This window comes from Apus apus, chromosome 14 (assembly GCF_020740795.1).
Source record: "Apus apus isolate bApuApu2 chromosome 14, bApuApu2.pri.cur, whole genome shotgun sequence".
Classification (NCBI taxonomy): Eukaryota; Metazoa; Chordata; class Aves; order Apodiformes; family Apodidae; genus Apus; species Apus apus.
Window position 1 is genome coordinate 1,287,439 of NC_067295.1, and position 21,842 is coordinate 1,309,280.

The following is a 21,842-nucleotide window of genomic DNA, read 5'->3' on the forward strand; positions in this document are numbered from 1 at the left end:
ATTAGACTTTGGAGGAGTCAAGTGGCCACAAGTCATGGTCACTGTCCTCACACACTTAAGTGGTCTGACCCTCCAGTGGCAGAAGGGCAAGGGAGAACTGCCCTTCAAATTCTGATAGGAGGTCAACATCCAGAACATTTTTTTGATTGAATGTGGGACTTTTTTGCTTGTAAAGTCATTGTTTTCTAGCTTTACCTCAAAAGAGAAAGCTGTGGAGGGTGAGTGGATCAGACTTTGGAGTTTAATGTGAACCTTTGGGGTTGTTTAGTAATGTTTATAGTCTATTTAATGAAGAATTAATTGCTATAAAATAAGAACATGAAGCTCAGATGAAATATAAGATTATTCCAAGCACTGCTAACTAACCTGAAGAACACGATAATGTGCTTTATTGTCCACACCCCCCCCATGTCTCCCCCCCCAGTGGTGACTTTGCACAGTAAGATCTGAACCAGGGACATTGTGTGGGTCTGAATGTTTTGGCTGTGGACTAACCCGACGTGCACCCGTACCAAGGAGGGTTTGAAAGTTCTTTTCTCCTTGCAAGCAGAGCTCGGCTGCAGGGTGCTCTCTGAATTTCAGTGCCAAGGAAGGAATTGTCACAATTTCCAAAGCTGTATTAGAAGCAGATGTGGAGTACACGTTCGACCTCACCGTCAGGAAGGAGGGTATGAGCCCCGAGGCAACAAATCAAACCGTACGTACCACAGACAGCGGTTGCTTTCTGTCCTCCTGTGCCTGGAGCTGGGCTCAGCTGTGCTGCAGGTCCGTGGCCCTCTTTCTGAGGAAGCTTCTAGAGGAGTGTGCTGCTGGCTCAGGACAGTGCCTAGACATGGGGGCTGTCCTGGCTGCATCCCCAGCCCCCACCAGTGCAGTGCTGGTTCAGCCGAGCTGTGCTGGTGAAGAGGAGGGGAAGGAAGGAAGGTGAAGGAAGCAGAGCTTAGGGCATGGCTGGGGGCTCCAGACCAGATCCCATCCAGGCCGTTGGCAGGAACAGTCACTGGTATTTCCGTGATCTGTTTACCTTACACTACCTTGGGCAGCACTTTTTGCTTGTCCCGCCAAGTCCTTTTAGCTTTGTCCTTGCTTTAGGCCTTGTGTTAGTCCCTCTCTGTTCAGAGCTGTGTTAGTGACCCAGCCAGGGCCGTGCTGGCCACTGTCCCTGGGACTGAGAGTCTGTGGCCACAGATCTGCTGCAGGACAGCGAAGGAGCCCGGAGTCTGTGCCTCTTCCAGCCCTCTTTGCAGTTCTGTGGTCTTCACTTGTCACCACACCAGGCACTTCCCTGATTTTTGCCCATAGAAAGCTTCCTAAGGGCTGGTAACTTCATTTTACTGTCAACAATCCCTCTCCTCCCTCCTTCTGACTTTAAGGGAGGATTTATTTAAGTGCATGTTGTTTATGCTGCATTAAGCCTGACGCTGAGCGCGTCTGCAGCCCGACAGCAGGGATGGGCTATGTCAGAAACATTCATCCTGGTGCATTTGGCAATTAGAGATGTAGTTAGTCTGAAAGTGGAAACTCTTACTGCCTGGGTTTTAAACCAAAGCTGGAGGATAAAAAGAAAAATATGAAATTGATAGTCTTTCAAGGACATTCCGTTCTATCTGGTTTCCATGCATGAGCACAAAACAGTGATTCCAGTTTTGCAGGAAATTTGCAAATACTGTAGGAATGAATGAAGCTTCAGTGCTCCCCAGCTCAGTGCTGGGGAATATTTATCCTCTTTTAGAAGTCTGCCATATTAAACAATGTCTTCATTACCATCTTTGTTTGAATCCAGAATATTCATTATGCCAGGGCAGAGGGCTCTTTTGAGTGCTGGACAGCTTCATTTCCTGGGGGATTCAAGGAATTTAGACAAAGTACAGGGGTCAGGGCTCAATAGCTGTTGTGTCTGAGCCACCCGTGCTTCTAAAGCTCTCCTCAGTCCGAGTGCTTTGCTGGGGAGGTGTGGTAGATGTAGTTCTGAACTAAAAGCCTGGGAGAACATGCTGCTCTCTGGAAAGGTGGTTTTCCAGGCTGCAGGGTGGGATGTATTTGATGCACTGAGGGAGCTGGGTTTTCAGGCTGCTTCTACCATCCCTGCTGTCTCTGGGGGACAGAGGTGGTGTTAGAAATGGGGATGGTTCTGCACAGGCAATGCACTCAAGGGCCAGAGGGCCAGGTCCTGAAACGTGGCAGGTGGTTCTAGTGCAAGTTCTGTAGATCAGAGCAGGGGAGGGGCAGACAGCAGGATCATCTTCCATAAACCCAGGTTCCCTGGCTCACCCTGAGCCCTCTGCTACCCTGGTCTGTAAACTCGTCCCATATAGAGACTTTCTGAGTTGAGGACAGGAACCCACAGCAGATCTGCTGTGACCCCCCCCGGGCAGGTGCTCCACAGCTGCAGAGGCAGGGCCAAGAGCTGGGCCCACAGAAGACAGAGGAGAGCTGCAGTCACTTCCCAGGGCAGGTGCTCACCAGATGGTTGGTTTGTGCTGTAATGGCGCCTTTCCTCCTCCCCCTTAGACTGCTCCTCTTTTCCAGACTAATTCAGATCCCATTTTCATAGGGTGAACAGCTGTCATGGGATGGCTCAGTGAGCATCATCCCCACCGACAGCACAAGCAGGACTTGCTGAGGATTCAGCCCAGGGTACCAGGGAGACATTCTGAAAGTGATTTGTGTTGTCAGAACGTGCAAATAAAGTAAATTCAGATTTACCTAGATTGGCCCAGCCTGGCTTTGGGTAGCTCTTGAAAATCAGTGACAGAAGAACTCACCCTGGCCAGTGTAAGAAAAGTGATGTAGCTTAAGTCTGACCTGAAATCCTTTGGAAATCCCTTTCTGCTGGTTCCTTAGCACAGACTGAGCTGCTGTAGAGTGATTCCTCTTTGCAGAGCCAGGTGCTGGTATGTCTGTTACCTGTTAGATGTCGGTATTTTTGTCTCAGGTCTTCTGATGGAGCCTCTTGCTTTCCCAGGTATTCATCAAGAGAGGAGGAGTCCCTATCGTGTCCCTGGAGTGTGTTTCCTGCAAGGCTCAGTCTGTCTATGAAGTCAGCAAGAGCTCCTATGTCTACCTGGAGGGGACCTGCCAGAACTGCCACAACGACTCCAAGATTGGGGTAAAGTCATCAGCAATGCTGGGCTTTGCTTCACCTTTGGTGGACTTCAGGGGGAAGGAGAGATTCAGAGAGGACAGGGTGGGAAGAGTTGTGTGAGAAGGAAAGTCCTGGGCCTAAACTGCCATAGAGAGGAGGAGAAATAATCTGGGAGCCTAAATGCAGTGGCAGGCTGGGTCTGGTGGAGGGGATGAAGAATGCTGGCTGATACTGGTGTCTTGATCACAGAGCCCTGTGCGGAGCTCCCCTGCAGTGCCCTGCTGTGTCTCAGCAGCATGAAGTAGGCCAGGAGAGCCTGTGAAGCGGGTTCCCCATGTCAGTAACCACTGAACCTCCTGTGAGATGTCCAGAGGTTTCCCTTGCCCTGAGTTGTGCCTGTGTCCTCCATCAGTGTCTTGACCTACTCAAGGACAAGTCTTTGCTGGGTCATTTTCAATCCAAGCCCATGAGTGACCAGCTTGTTTCACAGAAATGCCACTTTTTCTTTCCCTCTAAGAGATCTGTGGAGTATTTCCTTCTTCCTGCTGATTGGCATCTTGCCTGTTACTCTGTTGGCTCAAGCAGAGGTGGAGCAGAGGTGGTTCAGTCTCCTCTGATCCCCCAAGTCCTTCATGCTCTCCTCCAATTACAGATTCCACTGCACAGCATCTCTGCAACCTGTGGAGTGAAGCAGGTGGCAGCAGTGGAAGTCCTGCTGTGAGAGCAGGTCTGGATCACTCCCAGCAAACCGCCCGTGTTCTTGCAGGGCATTTTCTGACTGACTGTCTCACCATTCACTTGGTATCACAATTGTACATTTGTGCTATTAACAGTCACTATCCAGGACATGTTCAGCTTGAAGTATATAAAACATGGTATCCCGTGGAGACTCCTCCAGTACTTAATTTATTTCCTGTGTTTTGTATTCTGTATTATGAAATATTCTGTCGGAGGGTGATGTAATCCCAGAGACTGAAGTAGATCTCACAGTGGAAATATTCCCACCAGACATTTTGGAGAGGTTCCAGTTCTTGTTGCTGTAGCATACAAGACTAAAGCTGAATTATCAACTGCAAGCTTGGCAGACGCTCCCACTAGAAATCTGTTGCTTTTTATAAAAGACTCAATCTAAAAACATTTTAAGGACATAACTTCGGATTTAAACAAAACCTCTCCTGTCTTTCTCCTCTGCATGTCTCTAGAGGTGGGCGGCGCACAGCTTCAAAAACAAGACTCTCATCCTGGACAAAACAACGACCTCCACTGGTGACACAGGCATGAACCTGGTGCTGAGGCAAGGGGCGCTGCGGGACGGGGAGGGTTACACCTTCACCCTGCACATCACCGACCTGACCACTGGGGAGGAAGGATTCGCCTCCATCGACCTGCTCCCCAACCAGCCACCCGTTGGAGGGTCCTGCCGGCTGTTCCCCAAGGGGCCCCTCAGGGCCCTGATGGCAAAGGTGCACTTTGAGTGTTCAGGTGAGGGGGCACAGGCATGAGCTCCTCATGGGCAAACATTTCTCCTGACCGGTGTGTTCCCAGCTGATCTTCTTTCCCACAGATGTTTTCTTTACCCCGAGCTCCTACCACAGGACGCTCTTGGCCAGGGCTGAGTTCAGAACTGGATCTTCCCATTTCTAATCCCCAGAGCTTAGAACATGAGCAGCTTTGTCTGCCCAAATTATGGAGCCCTAAAACTCCTGGTAGTGAGCAGGCACTTCTTTTAATCCTAATTCATGCAACTGAACGGCGATAACCAGGCCAGACCAATACTTGCAGAAGAAACTGGTATTTCAATGCAGTAAAAAGAAGATAGGTGCCCAAAACTGAGTCACACAGCTGTGGGAAGGGTCAAAAGACAAAGTACTGGGGCCTCCTCTGCCATGTGGGCTGGATGTTCCCATCAGCACTTACCTTCTCAACCAGCTGGAGAGACAGCAATGAGTCTAGCTTTGGAAAAGTGGCCTGGCTGACATCCTGTAGCCTTGGGCCGAGGAATAAGTGCCTCTGAAAACGATGTAATTCGCCAAATGAGTGTTGGGGATGAATGCTGTCTGTGCACAAGTGCTGGGAAGCCATGCTGCAGAAGAGGTTTGAGTTCTGGTCTGGGAGGCTGGTCACCAAAGCTCAGCTTCAGCTGGGGGAGAAGCAGAAGTGTATTTGGCATGATATGGTTGTAACTTTGGTATGTTTTGAGCTACCCAGAATAACTATGAAATCAAACCTCTATGGAGCGGTGGGAATTTTAGCTCCTAGTGATTGTTTTGAAGCTGAAGTGAAGCGCACGGGATACAGACCTGGTGGTTGCCTGTCCAGTGCAGTGAGCCCTGGCAGAGCCAGCACCTTCACTGCTGCTCACTGGCCGACCCGCAGTGAATGTCCCAACTGCCTGGCTCCCACAGGACTCCCCATAATTCCTGGCAGCTCCAAGGAAACCTTTGTCCAGGTTTTATCCCAGACCCAGTCATTCCTGAGATGTTGAACTGCCTGAGGGCTGTGCTGAGCCTCTGTCTAATGTCAGGCTTCACAGGGCTTGGGCCAGTGCTGCTCCCAGCCCCAGCAGAGATGTTCCCATTTTTATCTTGCTCGTGAACTCTACACAAATCCCTTTAGACTTTACACAACCCGAACACCTGGGCAGAAGCACCTAAACCTCAGAAAAATTCAAAGAGGATCAGAGCTTTACAGTGTAGACCCTTCAGCTTGGTGCAGTCCTTAAGCTGTCCCTAAATGATGGGCACAACCTGTCCCTGACGGTGGGGACAGCCTGTCCCTCTGCCCGAGCTGGGGCAGCGAGGGGAGATGCCGCGTGGAGGGGCTGAGCAGGGAGGGAAGGGGCAGCGCCCGGCAGTGCCAGCTCTGGTGGACAGGCTGGGCATGGTGGCTGCGGCCGTGTCCCTGCCCCTCAGCCCGGGTGTCTTGCAGGCTGGCGGGACACAGAGGACGCGGCGGCCCCGCTGGTTTACATCCTGCAGGCCGCCCGGCGCCGCGCCGGCCACCACCACGAGTTCTGCGTCTACAAGGGCAGCCGGGCCGAGCACGGAGCCTTCCTGCCCCCCGGCTTCCAGGAGAGCGGCTTCCTGGTGTCCGTGTCCGTCCTGGTTCAGGACCAGCTGGGAGCCACCGTGGTGGCCGTGAACCGGTAAGAGCCAGGGCCGGCAGGCTGGGCCTGCCGCCGCTGCCCGGCGCAGCTCCCGGGTCACAGCCACGGCCTGGCCACTGGGTCCCCGTCCCGGGGGGCTCAGCAGGTCCTGGGTGTGAAGCCTTTCCCTCCTGGAAGAGGCTGCAGGCAGGAAGGTGAGGAGGGGCTCAGCAGAAGGACAGTACAGACACTTCCAGTTGTGTGGGTCATCACTCAACGGGGTGTCCTTTCCCATAAGTTACTGCTTCCCTGACCACCTGCTTCCCCCCTCGCCTTCCTCCCCAGCTCAAGGGCAGGTTCTGCCCCCCTCCCCAGCCCTGTTTGGCAGCCTCCACATAACCCGGTGCCTCTTCCCTTGGCAGCTCCGTGGAAATCAGCTTGCCCGAGGGCTTCCCCAGCCTCTCCCACTGGCTCTACAATCAAACTGACACTGTGCTCCAGGGCTTAGTGAAACAAGCGGACCCTCAGCAGGTCATTGAGTACTCTCTGGCCCTCATCACCATCCTAAATGAGGTAAAGCAGCACCCTCTGCCCAAGAGGAGCCTCCAGAAGGCCTTGCAATTGCCAGCGATGTTCTTTAGCCAGGTTTTGTACAGCGATGTAGGGAAATGACTGATGCTGCAGTTCTTCATGTAAGTCACTACACGTTGGGAGCAGGGCTGGAGCTGTTTTCATGCATCAGAAAGGGTAACAAGCTCCAGAGATACAATGACCAGAGAAGGCAGCGGGGATGCAAAATAAAGCAGAGGTCCCAGAGGAGACAGTGGCTGGGTGTCTCCCATGCAGCCTGCTTTTTTGCCCAGAAGGTCAGGTAGTTTCTACTCCTTACTGTCAGCCTCAAGTCTAAACACTCCTTTTAGAAACAGAAATCTTATCCTAAGTTCTCCTTCTTCCTTCATGTTTCCCCTAATCCATCTCAGGAGGGCTGGAAACTCTCTGTAGCTGCTCAGGTGATGCTCTGGGTGCTAAGGGATCTATCTCCTTGTTCTGGCTGCTGAGCTTGCATAGCTGGAAAGATCTTCTGCCTGCCTGCAAAGCTTGTAATCCACAGAGCAGGAGCAGCATCCTGCTGGCAGCATTCACTTCCATGCCTACCTAAAGTAGGGCCCAGTCCCTCTGCCTGCATCCGCACAGGCAGGGCAGGGATTTCAGGCTGTGCTCACACTTTCCTTCCCCATAAGAGCCTCTGGCAGGCCTGGAAGCCAGGCAGGGACAATCCCCCATGCACAGGACTGTGCTTAGCTGCGTAAGAACTGCACACTGGTGGACTACTTAGCTGTCAAGTGGGAGGCTGTTAAAATAATTGCTTGGAGAGCAAAAGTAAAATTGAGGCAGTTCTGCTGAAAAACCAGCTCATTAGATCCTCCTCCAGGGAAGAGCAGAAGCAGGGAGATAGAGAGCACAGGGAGGGGGTGACTTCAGCACAGCTCATCATCCTCCAAAACAACCTGATACATTTCCTCACTCCACCTGATTTTATCCCCCCAGTACGAGCGCTCCGTGCTTCTGGAACCTGAGACTGGGAATGAATTTGAACTCCGGATCTGGACTCGCAACAACATCACGGAAACCCTGAACTCTCTGAAGGTGAACACAGTTGATGACATCCAGCAGATCTCTGCTGCCTTGGCCCAGTGCACGGTATGTTCCCCAGCACCTCCTCCAGCCTGGTCTTGTGGGAGGTGGCCCTGCCCATGGCAGGAGGTTGGAACTGGATGATCTTTAAGGTCCCTTCACATCCAGACCCATCTGGGATTCACTTCCATGAAATTGCTGGGTAGACATTCCAGCTCCCTGGTGCTGGGGCTGCTGCCCATGGGTTCAGGAGTGGCCAAATGTGTTCTGTCAGATGGGCAAGGTGACCAGAGCCCAGCTGTGTAACCCACCTGGGTCTGGTGGGTGCCAGTTCTCTCTGGCGGGCTCTTCCTCCTGGATCTTTGCTGTCAGGCTGGAGTCAGGTACCACCCTGGTCTGCAGCCCTGCTGGGTGGGAGGAGGCTGTCCTGGGAATGATGGACAGACTAACTGCCTCTCACCCACAGACTCCCTGTTCTGCTTCTCCTTTCTCTGCTTCAGTCTCTGCAAAGCTCAAAAATCATGTCTTTCCTCAGGGATTTGGGGTTCAGCACATCCTGCTGGGGTGGTTTGTTTCTGTCGCTCCCATGGGCCTTTGCCCTGTGACTTGCTCTCGCTGGGGAAGCTTTGGTCTAGAAATAGAATTTTTATTCCACGGCAAGAGCTGACGTTCCAGGATTAGTCCATGCTCTGGATTGGAATGAAAAGCTTAGGAAAACAGTAATCTAGAATTTCCCAAGTGGCTGAGACTAGCACAGAGTTTACACATTTCATTTCCTATCAAGCGGCGCTGATGCTTTTTTGACTTTACCTACAGGGGAGAGGAAAATTCAGAAGGAATTTTTCCTGCAGGGGAAAAAAAAAGCATCTCAGCCCTCTTACCAAGTTCTCTTTCCCCAGCAGTAGCTCCTTGGGTGGCTGCTCCCAATAAACCTTTTTCTTCCCCACCTCCTTGATACCTGACTGCCTCCTGGACCCCGATGTCCTCGCTTCTCATCACTTACCAATAACAGCAGAACAGGGGGAATGCTTGACCTGCAGATGCTGTTTTGATTCTTCACCAAAACATATGGTGAATCATGTCTGAATCCTATGATGATTAAAAGAAATTTTAAAAAAAAAAAGTATTAATAAGAGCTAGGAATGGGGTTGTGGTAACAGCTTCCATGTGTTGCCTCAGTCCCTCCCATCCAGCCCTGGAGAGTGCAGGGAGCTCCAGGCCATGGCTAGAACATTCTGTTTCTTGGACACATCTGGGAGCAGAGGGAGGGACATCCATCAAGCCTGAGTGGCAGGATCCCTCCCACAGCTTTCAGGAGTATTTGGACACTGAAATGGATTCAATGAGGGCTAAATCTTGTTTCCACTGAAGACAGCAGAGTGGATGGAGGGATCCTGTCCAGCTTCTTCTGGTTGATATCTGTAGGAATAGCGTGTGGCCCCAAAAGGTTGCTCATGAGATGCACCAGCTGGAGACATGCTTGGTCCTTGCAAGTGAATTTCAGGGAACATGAATATGGGGCCCTTAATTGCTCTTCCAACCCTAAAGCCTCCTCCATGAGACCCCCAGGCTGCCTGCCTGTGTGCTGGCAGGTTGTAACGGGAGGAGAGGAGCATGGAGGAGTCTTGAAGACCCTCACAACTTTTTGGCATCTCTTGGTGTGAGCAGAGCAGCCATGGTCTCTGCAGTTACCTCCCTGGCACTGGAAAGAGCTGGGGTGACTCTCAGGGTGCAAATGGTGTTTGAACAAATGTGCTGAGGTCTTTGCAGGACTGAGTCAGCTCAACTTGCCTTGGTCTTTCCCTTTGCAGGTGGTGAGCAAGGAGCTGGTTTGCAAGTCATGCCTGACAAGGACTTTGAACAAGCTGGAGACCATGATGACCATTCTGCAAGGGGAAACAACCCAGGGCACTGTGACACCAACTGGGATTGCTGACAACATCCTCAACATCACAGGTCAGCCTGGTTCCTGCAGGAACCTGGTTCCTGTTGTAATTCAGTTTTCACGACCAAGGTCTGTAGATTAGGCAAGAGCTGCAGGAGTTGCTGACAGGTCTGGTTTTAGCTGTGGGCTACTGGTGGGCTACTGAACACCTGCAGTGCAGAAGGTCATGTGCAGAGTGTAGAGTTACAGTAAGAAGGCAGTAAGGAAAGACTGGTCTGATTGTTTTGGGAAGGTGTCAGATGTTATCTAGACTGCAGCAGTTATCTAGACTATTTACTATGTCCTCTCTTTTCACCTTTATTTCTCTCTTGGCAGGTGACCTAATTCATCTGGTCAATTCAGCTTCACAAGAACCCAAGCCCCAGGAGCTGCTGGCTGATTCCCACAACTTGCTGCTAGCTCCCAAAGCCTACAACCTGTCTTCCAGCCTGATGCGCATCCTCATGAAGTCTCGAGTGCTGAATGAAGAGCCCCTTGAGCTGGTGGGAGGAGAAATTAAGGCCACGGGCAAGCGGTCTGATCCCTTCAACTTGCTTTGCTACGAGAACACACCAAACTGCCAGTTCTCCATCCCCCAGGCATTCAACACCACCCTTTCCAACCTGACAGATGTCATTCAAGTCATGTTCCAGGTGGACTCCAATCCTTTCCCTTTTGGTTACATCAGCAACTACACCGTGTCCACAAAGGTGGCCTCCATGGAGTTCCAGACACACGCCGGGGTGCAGATCCCCATCGGGAGCCTGGACTCGGAGAAAGCCATCACAGTCATGGTCTCCAACAGCACAGATGCTGACAATCTCACTGCTGGCACTGAAGTCATTGAGCCAAGAACATCTGTGAGCCTCATTGTGACGATGGAGAGCAACAACAGAGAAGCAGGACTGCACTTCCAGCTCACTTACAGAGTCCTGAACGGTAGCGCAGACAGATCCAGCTCTTTCTGCTCTTTGCTGTTTCTGCCCGTGGGAGAGGAGGGCTGGGTGCTGTGTCAAGGGAAAGCTGGTGAGGGAGGGGGTGTCCAGTGTAGCCAGCGAGTTCCACACTGCATAGCTGAGGTTCTGCCTGTCGTGGGCATTATCTGATCCCCAGTCTAATCCTTGCTTCTGGATTCTGCCACTGAGAAGCCTTTTGCTTTTCCCAGCCCTTCTGCTGAGCCACATTAGCACTGGTGGGGTTTTGTCCTGTCTCCCTCTTGCTCAGGTACAGTGGTAGCTGGAGCCTCTTGCTCAGGGATCTTCTCAGCTGCAAATGGAGGGAGTGTAGTCTGGAAAACCATCTCTCCTGACTTTCTGTGTTCCTGGTACTCCTCCCTGAACATGCACAGCTGACAGCAGGCTTGTGCTCCAGCCTTCCCTGGTGTTTATAACATACGTTCTGTTTTTTCTCCCCCTCCCCACACAGATCACTACATTGCCAGTGAGCCTGAGCCCTTCATCATGGCTTATCTCCATCACCAGCCAGAGCCCAACGAGCACAACTGTACTGCTGCCAAGAAAATCAGCCTGGACGCCCTGGCTGGAAGTGACCACAAGCTCTACACCTTCTTCACCTCGCCCAGGTAAGAGAAGCCTCCTTTGTCATCCCTGTCATGCCATGGCTGGATGTGGGGGGATGCTCAGGGCTTTGCTGTAGCTGTTGCCAGGCTGCTCTGCAGGGCTGGTGCTGCTTTAGCTCTCCACAGGGCTCCTCAGCCTCAGAGGAGACAGCTCTCGTGGGCAGGGAGCTGCAAGCTGTCACTCCTACACCCCAGCACTGGCACCTCTTCTACCCTGATGCTCTCCCCTTCCCAGAGATCTGCTGCTGGTGCAAAGCAGCTCAGTGCTCTGTCATTTGCCTTTCTCATCCCAGTGAGGAAGGGTTCCCCTTTTTAGAGCTGTACATCCTGTTTCCTGTGACTGTCCTGACCCTCATCCAGGGCTTCTCCTGTTGATGAGTCTCCCCCTGCTGCCTTTTTCTCTGCTCTTCTGCCTGAGACCTGCTGTATGTCCAGACCTTCATCCTCTATGCACTGGTGATCCCAGAGCTGCCCACTTTTACCAGAACTTTTTCCCCAGGGGACTCACACCAACCTTTGCAAATTCAGGCCTTTTTTCATGCAGCCCAGGAAACAATTTCCTGGAGCAAAGCACCACACATTGACCCACTTCCTGACCTGCAGTGCAACCTTCACAAGAGCACCTCTCTCCTCAGAGCTCATCTTCCCAACCTGTGACCAAAGGAGAAAGCAGGTTCCCTCGTGGGCTTCTGTCCACCCTGCCTGCCTGCAGCATGGCCTGTGCTGCTGCTGTGCTCTGGGGTTTTGCAGCAAAGCTCTCTTCTTTTTATCAGAGCAGTTGTTCTTGTAACTTCAGTTGCTGCCTGGCCCGAGAGCTGATTGTTATTTACAAGCCATTCCTGGGCATTATCTGAGAAGAAAAGGCAGCTTGGGAATAGGTGGGGCAAGAGTGGAGCTTCTGTTGTGTAAGTCAGAGCAGCTTCCATGGCTTTTGGTAACAGGATGTTCAAAGAGGGAATAATGGTTATAATGAGCAAAATGTGCTTCCAGCCCAGAGCCAGAGAGTTGCTGTGAAATGTGTGGGTTGGTGGGACATGGGGAGGGGTGGTGGGAGAGCTGTGCAAGGCTGCCAGCACAGAGAAGAGGATACAAGTGCTCCAGGGGCTGAGATAAAGAACTCAGGTGGCCTGTGGAACCCCAGAGTTTCAGCACAGCCAAAGGGTGGTGTCAATTACACCACCTTCACTGGGCTTTTCCTCCTTCTCATGTCCCTGCAGCAGGTGCTTTCCCTGGGCACACATCCATCAGGAGAGGGTTTGGTCCCTCCAGCAGGGAGGTTGACAGTGTTTCCTTGCTGCCTTTCCCTTCTCCAGAACGGATGACACCATCCAGACCTACTACATCAACATCACAAACCATTTCAGCTGGTCCCCCGTGGAGGTGACCCTGGGGCTGTACACCTCCCTCTGCCAGTACTTCAGTGAGCAGGAGAGACGCTGGAAGACAGAAGGCATCATCCCACTGGAAGAGACCAGGCCAGACCAGGCTGTGTGCTTAACTCAGCACCTCACAGCCTTCGGAGCCAGTCTCTTTGTCCCTCCAAACTCCGTCCAGTTCATCTCCCCTGTGAGTAAAGCACAGTACAGGCTGTTCAGCACGGCCACACGTGGAACAGAGGGTTGTCACCTAGAGGGAAGCCTCAGGCTCTTTTGGCTTCATGTTCCAGCTGGGTCACGGGTGACCTGTGCCCAGTGCCAGAGCAGCACAAGGCCCTGACAGCACTTTGGGGCACAGCTCAGAGAGGGACCATGTCCTCTGATCCTGAATCCTGGCTGCTGGTGCTGAAACAGACCTTTGCTGGCAGCTTTGTTCTTGATTCTGGACACCTTGCAGTGTGTTCACCTCTGTGTTTGATGCCAAAGGCTTCTCCCAGCTATCACCCAGCACTGGTTTATCCCAGCGAGCTTGCCCCTGTCAGCAGCTCTATACTCCCAGGGGTGTTCAGGCTCTTCCTAGCTCCTTTGGGGTGAGGTAGTTGGGAGCAGGGAGCTCTCAGCAGCTGTTCCAGCAGCTCTAGCAGCTGCTGTGGCCACTCTGTGGGGCTGTGAGCACACGGGCTGCGCGGGGACCTGGCTCTGCCTGTGTGTGGTGTGGTGGCTGTGAAGGGCGGGTACACCATGCATGACTCCTGGGGAATGAGGGGGTCCCCCTGGGGAAGGAGGCTGCCCTACTTACCACATACTTCTTTTCTTCTAGGCTCCAGGCCCAGGTCTCAACTACATCGTTCTGCTGACATGTGCTGTCTGCTTTGTGACCTACTCGGTGGCCGCGCTGATCGTGCACAAGCTGGACATGATCGACATGAACCGGGTGGGAGTGATCCCCTTCTGTGGGAAGAACGGGCTGTACAAATATGAGATCCTGGTGAAAACTGGCTGGGGCAGAGGATCAGGTTAGCCCATTGTCTCTCCTCCTGTGCTTTATTCCTAGCGTTGACACCTGTGTGGTTCCCCTGAGATCTCACCTCAGCATGTCATGTACCAAGTGCTCCCCTGCAGGGCACAGAGCTGAGCTGGTGTTGGGAGCAGCACTGAGCAGACAGGCAGTTCAGGGCTTTCCACAGCATTCATTGAGCTGGTTTTTAGCAATGATGAGGCAGGTCAAGAGCTTGGAGAAGAGCATGCTGCCCCACTGCTTGCTCTTGGGGTGGGACAAGCAACTGCTGCTGGAAGGAGCGACCCAGCACAGAAATAGTCCCACGCTGCTTTCCCTGACTGGGCTGTGGTTGCAGGAGTAGCCAAGAGTCAGGGTTTGTTCCTCACTTCTGATCGTCTCCTGAAGAAGCATCTAGACCTTGTGGGCCCTCTAGATGGACCATTTTGCTGTCCTCCAGCATCCATGAGTTTGTTCTGCCATCTGAGTCTTTCCCAGCAGCATAAAGGCAGAAAGCTTGGCTTTCTGATCCAGGGCTGGATGAGTAGCTAGAGCTGCCAGAAACATCACCCTGGACTTGGAAGTCCAAGCAGACTGCCACTGTGTCACTGCCACAGGTAAGCTGCCATTGATTTAGTGTAACCACTGATGTCCCTGGCAGCAGCTTTCTCCTGAAATCACCCAAAGAACCATCCAGGTTGAGCAGGTGAACCAGGGGGGCACCTGGAAGCTGGAAACAGAAGTAAAAGAAAACAAGTCTTTAAATTACTTTGTGGAAAAAAAACATCCGCAATAAACAACTCAGGTTAGGGTGTTAGCAAGGCAAGGAATGTCTGATTCAGTCCCTTCCAAAGAGGAAAACTGTGAACATGCCAAGGTCCGTGCACCAGGCCAATGTGAGCAGCTGTCCTCCAGGCCACTCCCTAGGTATGGGATGGCTGTTGAGCACATTCTGCCTCCTGAGTCTCCAGGTGGCCCCTCTGAAGGACCATTGCACCTGGTACCAGGTCACTGGCAGGAAGGCAGGACTGGGGAACTGCTCCCCCTGGGCTGGGCTTCCCTAACTGAGCCCCATCACCTCTGCCAGGCACCACGGCCCACGTGGGGATCGCCCTGTATGGTGTGGACCACAAAAGTGGTCACAGACACCTGGATGGAGAGAACGCCTTCCACCGCAACAGCCTGGACGTGTTTCAGATCGCGACGGAGCGGAGCCTGGGCAGCATCTGGCGCATCCGCGTCTGGCACGACAATAAAGGTGAGGGGGGAGCAGGCCTGGGGCAGAGCCCAGGCTGACCCTGCTGGAGACCATGGTGACCATCACCAGAAGATCTGCAGGCTGCTCAGCTGGGATCTCATGTACGTGCAGTGTGCTGGGACAGTGTCTGTAACTGTCCATGTGGAATCAGACTGGTCTGGGTGAGAAGGGACCTTAAAGATCATTCAGTTCCAACCTGCTGCCATGGGCAGGGACACCTCCCAGCAGACCAGGCTGCTCCAAGCCCCATCCAACCTGCCCTTCAACACTTCCAGGAATGGGGCAGCCACAGCTTCTCTGGGCAACCTGGGTGTCCCACCACCCTCACAGCAAAGCTTTTCTTCCTAATATCCAATCCAAATCTACCCTACAGCTTAGGAGGTGACTTGGCTGTGCCAAGCCTTTCTCTTGGGAACTCTGCAAGTCCCACCAATGGAGACGGTGTCACAGGGTAACTGTTGCTGTCCCACTGAGGGGTTCTAGGGTTGCCCTCTCAGCTTTGCAAGTCCACATAGGGACTCTCTGCCATGAAACACATTTCTTCATCTCTTAACTTGTAGGACTCAGCCCATCTTGGTACCTGCAGCACGTCATAGTCCGGGACCTACAGAGCAGCAAGAGCTACTTCTTCCTGGTGAATGACTGGCTGTCGGTGGAGAGCGAAGAGAACGATGGCTTGGTGGAGAAGGAGGTTTATGCAGCCAGTGAGTGCTCAGCCCCTGGGGTGTGGGGCTGGGGTGGTCCCAAGCAGCATGACAGTTCTCGCTGTGCTGAGCCCACAGCAGCAGGCTGTGGGGAGGCCACAGAGCCTGAACACTGGCTCTTTCTCACTGCACTGTCTTGTGCAGCCAAGTGCCCTGCTGGGTCCTTTGTGCCAGAAGACAAGGCATGGCAGGTACCCAGCTGTGCAGAAGGGACCATGCAGATGTGGGGTGGACACTTCCTTGAGCATCAGCCTGCGAGGAAGGGTGATGACAGGCCTGGCTGTGTCCCCTCTGCTCTGCAGCTGGCCCTGAGGGTCTCTCTTTTTGTGCTCAGGTGAGACAGAGCTGAGGAGCTTCTCACGGATCTTCATAGCGGAGCTGCAGCGAGGCTTCTTTGAGAAGCACGTCTGGCTGTCTCTGTGGGACCACCCGCCTCGCAGCCGCTTCACCCGCGTCCAGAGAGCCACCTGCTGCTCCCTCCTCATCTTCCTCTTCCTCTGTGCCAACGCCGTGTGGTACGGCGTGGTGGGGAACGTACACCTCAGGTGCGCGGCGTCCCTTGGTGCTCCAGCCTGTCCCTCACCTCCTCAGGGCCTCTCCTGCCCTTCCCATTACACACCTTCCATCTGCTGGGAGCAGCTGCCTTGCTTGGGTCTGCTCCAAAGAGCCTGGGCTCAGGAAATGGATGACCAAGGTCAACCTGATCATCTTTCCTGGTTCTCCTGTGTCTCCTGAGCCCAGCCCGTGCTCTTTTTCTTTCTCTGCACACCTGAAGTGCCAGCTTGTGCAGTTTTGTCTCCCCCCTTGCTTAGCTGGCAGCCCTGGGTGCTCCTGGTAACCTGGTCTCTGATCTCTCTCCAGCAATGGGGCCGTCTCCAACCTGATCCCTGTCAATGTGGACACAGTGGCTGTTGGTCTTGTGTCCAGCGTGGTGGTCTACCCTCTCTACCTGGTCATTTTATTTCTCTTCCGGATGGCTCGTAGCAAGGTAAGGGGGAGAAGTAGTTGCAGGCTGCTCAGATGGGTGCGGTGCCACCAGGTTTGCCCATCTGAGGCTGGACTCTGCCCTTTGTGGTACATGACATCCCTGTTCTTTCCCAGGTGTGCCTCCATGCTGCCCTGTGCCATGGCCAGACCTGTGCCCTTAGCCAGTCTCTGCCTCCTCTGGGGCTGGGAGCAGCTCCTGCCCCTGAGAATAAACAGCTTTTAAAACCTGCCCTTTGGTCTGGGCATGGTCAGAGCCCAGGCAGTGACCTGTCCCTCTGAGAACAGGCTCTCCTGACCCTTTGCTGCCTTACCAGGAGCATGAGAGATGCTCAGTGGAGCATTGCTAATGGACTGCCTACCCGGGGTACAGATTCAGCTCCCTGAGCAGAGCTATGGTTAGGCAGCTGTGAAAGGATTAGCTGGGGATTTAATGACTAGTTAGACTCAATTAGCAGCATCATTAAGTGCTGCAGCCAGCTGCTCAGCAACTGATGAGCAGCAAGTGTGTCAGGTATTTCTTATTCCTGCAAGCACTCCCTGCTCTGCAGGAGGCTGCAAACTCATTTGACTTCCAGGGAACTTGTACATGGGACAGCCTAGGTGGCCCTGGTCTGTGGTGTGGGTGGGTATGAGTGCCCAAGGTGCCTGGGAGGCAGTGAGGGACAGCATGTGCCTGTCCCCAGCCCTGCTGGGCAGCTGTGGGACACCCCGGCCCTGCCTGCCCAAGCGTGTAGCTCCCCAGCAGAGAAGGGAGCAGCAGGGCTTGGAGCCACTATGACATTGTCACCTCCTGCCTTCCCTTTTCTGCTCAAGCTTTCCTGTCTCCTGCAGGTCTCCATCAGCCACACCCTGACTCACTCAGACCAGCAATCTCTGGAAATCGACAACTACCTGGACTCCTCAGTCCTCGACAGCTCCTTCCCCACCTTCCCTGGGCTCCGGGCAGAGGTAACTGCTTCCCTCCTGAAAGCTGGACAGGCTGTAGGGGTCTGTGTGCTCCTCTTCAGGGCCACCATACCCATCACAGCTGTCAGTGCAAGAACTGATATGTCTTGAAGTGCCTCTGTCAAGTACAGGTGACAGGAGAGCCACAGCCCTTTGTCTGTCACCTGGGTCTCCAGGCCAGCCCTGAGTGCTGAGCACTGGCTGTCTCCAGCTCCTGCTCCATGTCTGTGAGCATGGATCTCCCCAGCATGCCTGGGCATTAGATCTGAGCAGAGCAGACCCTGGAGAAGTGGGCCCAGGGCTCACAGCAGCTCAGGCTCCAGATTTCCTGGGACCCCTGATGTTAACAACCTGCTGTTTAAACCAGACACAAACCAGTGTCAAGCCTGACCTGCCTCCCCTTCCTCCACAGGCCTTCTCTGAGCAAACCAAAACAGATCTGTTCTTAGAGGACTCCAAAAGGTAAGTAGGTTTCTGGGGCTGCAGCAAATAGGAGTGCACTGTAGTTTCTGCTTTGGCAGGGTGAGCTGGTGCTCCCACAGCTGCTGCCTTTCTAGACCATCCTTCATGCTGTGGCAGTTGCATTTCTCCTGCTTCCTGTTCCCCACGTGTACCCTGTGTGGGGCACCCACTCCTCTGTGTTCCCCCAGCCTCGTGAGGTGGCCCTCCAGTGAGGCCCTGCTGAGCTGGCCAGACCTCCTCAGCGACCCCTCCATCATGGGCAACACCATCCAGAAGCTCAAGAGGGGCCGGGCCAGTCGCCACCTTGGACTTGAGGCCCCGCTGACAACTGAGGAGGACAGCTTGTCCCTTGGTGTTCACCAGGGACAGCCCCGATACTTCTCAGCCTCAGGTGGGTGTGGGAGCAGCTTTGCTCTGTGCTAGGGTTTGAATGCCCCTGGAAAGTGCAGGAGGAGCAGTCTGGTTCCTGGGAACTCTGGCTTAGCTCTAGAGAAGGCAGAACAGCAGAGGCTGCTGCCATCACTGCTGGCTTCTATGTGAAGGGCAGAGGAGGAGGGTCGTGTTTTCTTAATGAGGATTTCAGTCTGGGACAGCAGAAATCCTGATGTGCCCACTCTCTTTCCCAGATGAGGATCTGATCCGGCAGATCCTGGCAGATGGAGCCAGTGGCATCTCCCACTCCCAGGACCTGGGGCCGTACATGAGGGCTGAAACAGATCTGATCTCGGGCCTGTGAGTATTCGGGGAGCAGAGTTCCCCACTGAGCCAGTGCCTCCTGTCCCTTGCCCTCCCACCTGGCTCTGCAGCAGCTGGTGGCACCAGCCACAGTGAGCTGAGCTGGGCGTTGGGACACTTCAGACTTTGGGGTCACCCCTGTCACCAGTCACTGTGTTTTTGTTGGCTGTGATTCCTGCAGCCCTCTAAGCCAGAGGCTACTTAGACTTACTTAGACTACTGCCCTTCCAGGAGCCACCTGGAATATCCCCTTAAAGCCCTGGCTGAAGATGCATCTCCAGAGCTTTGTGGGCCGCTGACCAAGTGCTGGGACATGGGTTCTCTGACAGGAGGGAGCAGAGTGTTTGGGTCTGTGTTGTGCCCTAAGCAGCCTGCTGTGGGACCCTGAGCACCACCCAGCTGGGTGGCCAATGCAAAGCAGCAGGGAAAGGGAGGGGAAAGACTTCCAGCCCTCCAGGACCTCCAGAGCACCTGCCTGCCTCGGCAGCCAGGGCCCAGTGCTCCAGAAGGAAACTCCATGACTAGCTGGGGCTGGTACACCAGTGTTAGCCCTGGAGTTCAGTGCCAGATTCCCATGGGGCAGGGCTCTCCAGGGTCACCCCTCTGCCTCGGCAGGTCCAGCGTGTTCGGGGAGAAGGTGGAGACTGTCATGATGCAGAAGCTGAACGACAAAGGCCAGAGCCTGGCAGCTCCCCCCAGGGAAGTAAGCAGATCAGCCAGGTCCACGTGGACAGGTAGGAGGGCTCCAGGGCTGTGCCAGGGTGGGAATGTGTGGGAAGAGGGGTTGTGGCACAGAGTAGAGCTTGGGAGGCACAGGTGGGTAAATGGAAAAGGAGCCTTAGGAAAAGCTCTCTTGCTTGGGATGCATTGGTTATTTCCTGATGGCTTCTCGTGGAGCCTGAACCTCATCAGCCCTGGGTCCCTGGGAGAGTCTCTGTACAGAATCAGGGGGCAAGGGGAGCCAGATGCCAAGGGAAGTTCAAATCAGCAAAGCAAAGAGAAGACATGTTTCCTGCTTGGTCATGCAAGCAACAGCCAGCAGGGCTTGCAGGGGCAGGGGACAGGCTGCCAGGGCCCGTGAGGCCTGGGGGTGGTAAGTGGGTCTGATAAGTGCCTGGGTGTCCTGTGGAGAAGCTCAGCATCAATTCTCTTGGCATGAGCTCTTGGCTTCAAAAGGCACAGCCTTCCTGGGGCAGGTTGCAGCACAGAAAATGGGACACAGCAGCAATTGTCCTCTTGGGTCTGTTAAAATCCATCATTTTGTCTTTGTCAATGCCTGGTTGTGGTGTCTTTGTGCTGTTGTGTGCACAGAGATGCTGAAGGGTGTGCTCAGCCCTTCCTGCACCCACTGGGACCCTTTTGCAGTAACATTTACTCCTGTTTTCCCTTTTCCTTCCAGTTGCAGACCAAACGTTTAGGAAGCGCTTGCTGCCACCCTGGTGCTCCTACCTGGCTCATGGTATCAGTCTCCTCCTCTTCGCCACCTCCACAGGGGTCTCCGTATGGATCGGGGTGGGTTTTTCCTCCAGCGTTGCCCTCATGTGGCTCATCTCAGGGATATTCAGCTTCCTGGCATCCTTCTTGGTCTGGGAGCCCCTGAAGGTGAGGATAACATGAGTACAATGTCTGTGGATTAGCTGTAATTAACATCTTCTCCAGGTATTAATCGAGTCATGCTGGATGCTGAGTGGGTTGGATACTCCCTCCCCTCTTGGTGTCCCTGCAGGAGGGGAAGGATGAGCACAGCAGGAGGGGCAGGGCTGGGGGCAATTTGTTTTCAAGGTCCTGTAGCTGCTCCAAGAGAGTCCTCAGCCTTGGTGCCCTGCTTGATCCCTGTGCTGAGGAGCCTGTGGAGCTGTTGCCTGTGTCTGGTGGCACAGGTCTCCCCACCACTTCCTTTCCCCCCAGGTTCTGCTGGAAGCTCTCTATTTCTCACTGGTTGCCAAGCGCTTGCACCCCGAGGAAGATGACACCTTGGTGGAGCACCCATTTGTCGAGCATGTTTCAGAGAAGATCAGCAAAGTCCGACCCCCGCAGGGGTTTGCCCTCTTCCAGGCCAAGGAGGAGGCCAGGAAGGTCAAACTGCTACACAGGATGCTGAAGGTAAGACACCTCCTGATGCCTCTGGGGCCCAGGGCAGTGGCAGAGTGCTAGCTCTGGGAGCCAAGATAAATCTTGTGTGGGTCCTCCAAATCCAGCTGTGAGCTCCTTGGCTAATAGGTGCCTCAGTTTCTCCATCTGTAAAAGACTGGCAGGAACATTCCTCTTTTCTGTAAAGCTCTGAGATCAGAGGTGGCTGGAAAGCAGAACCCTAAGAGGGTTGATCTGGAGCAGCTGGTTTGTTTGACTCCATCACTCAAGTGTTTGAGATCAGGGCAGAGTTTGCAGTGTGGAGTAGACTCCAACTTGCACAAGAGCGTTCATTAGTTGAGTCCTGTGAAACACAGGCCTCCCCCTCTAGGAGCAGAAGTTTCCATCTCTTTGTGGCTCATTCACAGCTAACCCTCCACACTTCTGCTGGGAATTCACAGCTGCTCTGACCCAGTCAAGTTATTTTTAACTGGTCAATTTCCCTATAAGGGATGGAAACCCCCAGAGCTGTGGTACCTGCTGAGCTGCCTGCCTGCAGGAGCCCACAGGGAGCTTGTGCATCTCATGGCTACTGAAACGTGGGGCTAGGCTGATCTTGTTGAACTGAGAATGTTGTTCTGAGCCTGTGCTCTGGGTTTCATTGTAAACTTCTTCCCATATGGAAGAAGAAAGAAGAGTGTGCTCTGGGTCCTGATCCTGCAGTGGAAAACACCAGTTTGGTGCAGGATAGGAAACAAACCCCCCCAGTGTTTGGGTGCAATCCCATCCTACTCTCTGCTTGCCAGAATTTCCTCATCTACATGATGTTCTTGCTGGTGATCCTGCTCACCAACTATGGAGATGCCTCCCGCACCAGCAGGGCCTTCCTCCTGCAGAGCTCCATCAAGCAGCAGCTGGGCAGCAGCGAGTTCCTCCGCATCAAGAGGTAACTGTGAAGGCCCCGGGGCTGGGGAGGAACTAGATGTTGCTTTATAGCAAA

General features: G+C 53.7%; 1 protein-coding gene across 1 annotated transcript in view; it reads left to right on the forward strand.

The window, feature by feature from the left end:
* PKD1 (polycystin 1, transient receptor potential channel interacting) overlaps positions 1-21,842 on the forward strand; it is an 89,402-nt gene that overhangs the window by 57,534 nt on the left and 10,026 nt on the right. Inside the window, exons 16-38 of the mRNA XM_051631717.1 lie at positions 551-697; positions 2,966-3,109; positions 4,288-4,567; positions 6,014-6,230; positions 6,593-6,743; positions 7,719-7,871; positions 9,617-9,761; positions 10,066-10,668; positions 11,155-11,311; positions 12,622-12,874; positions 13,505-13,700; positions 14,769-14,939; positions 15,500-15,643; positions 15,978-16,188; positions 16,505-16,631; positions 17,462-17,578; positions 17,988-18,037; positions 18,226-18,428; positions 18,664-18,769; positions 19,388-19,506; positions 20,172-20,374; positions 20,681-20,875; positions 21,649-21,788. Of these exons, the coding sequence (XP_051487677.1) occupies positions 551-697; positions 2,966-3,109; positions 4,288-4,567; positions 6,014-6,230; positions 6,593-6,743; positions 7,719-7,871; positions 9,617-9,761; positions 10,066-10,668; positions 11,155-11,311; positions 12,622-12,874; positions 13,505-13,700; positions 14,769-14,939; positions 15,500-15,643; positions 15,978-16,188; positions 16,505-16,631; positions 17,462-17,578; positions 17,988-18,037; positions 18,226-18,428; positions 18,664-18,769; positions 19,388-19,506; positions 20,172-20,374; positions 20,681-20,875; positions 21,649-21,788 (4,232 nt within the window). The remainder of the gene's footprint in view (positions 1-550; positions 698-2,965; positions 3,110-4,287; positions 4,568-6,013; positions 6,231-6,592; positions 6,744-7,718; positions 7,872-9,616; positions 9,762-10,065; positions 10,669-11,154; positions 11,312-12,621; positions 12,875-13,504; positions 13,701-14,768; positions 14,940-15,499; positions 15,644-15,977; positions 16,189-16,504; positions 16,632-17,461; positions 17,579-17,987; positions 18,038-18,225; positions 18,429-18,663; positions 18,770-19,387; positions 19,507-20,171; positions 20,375-20,680; positions 20,876-21,648; positions 21,789-21,842) is intronic.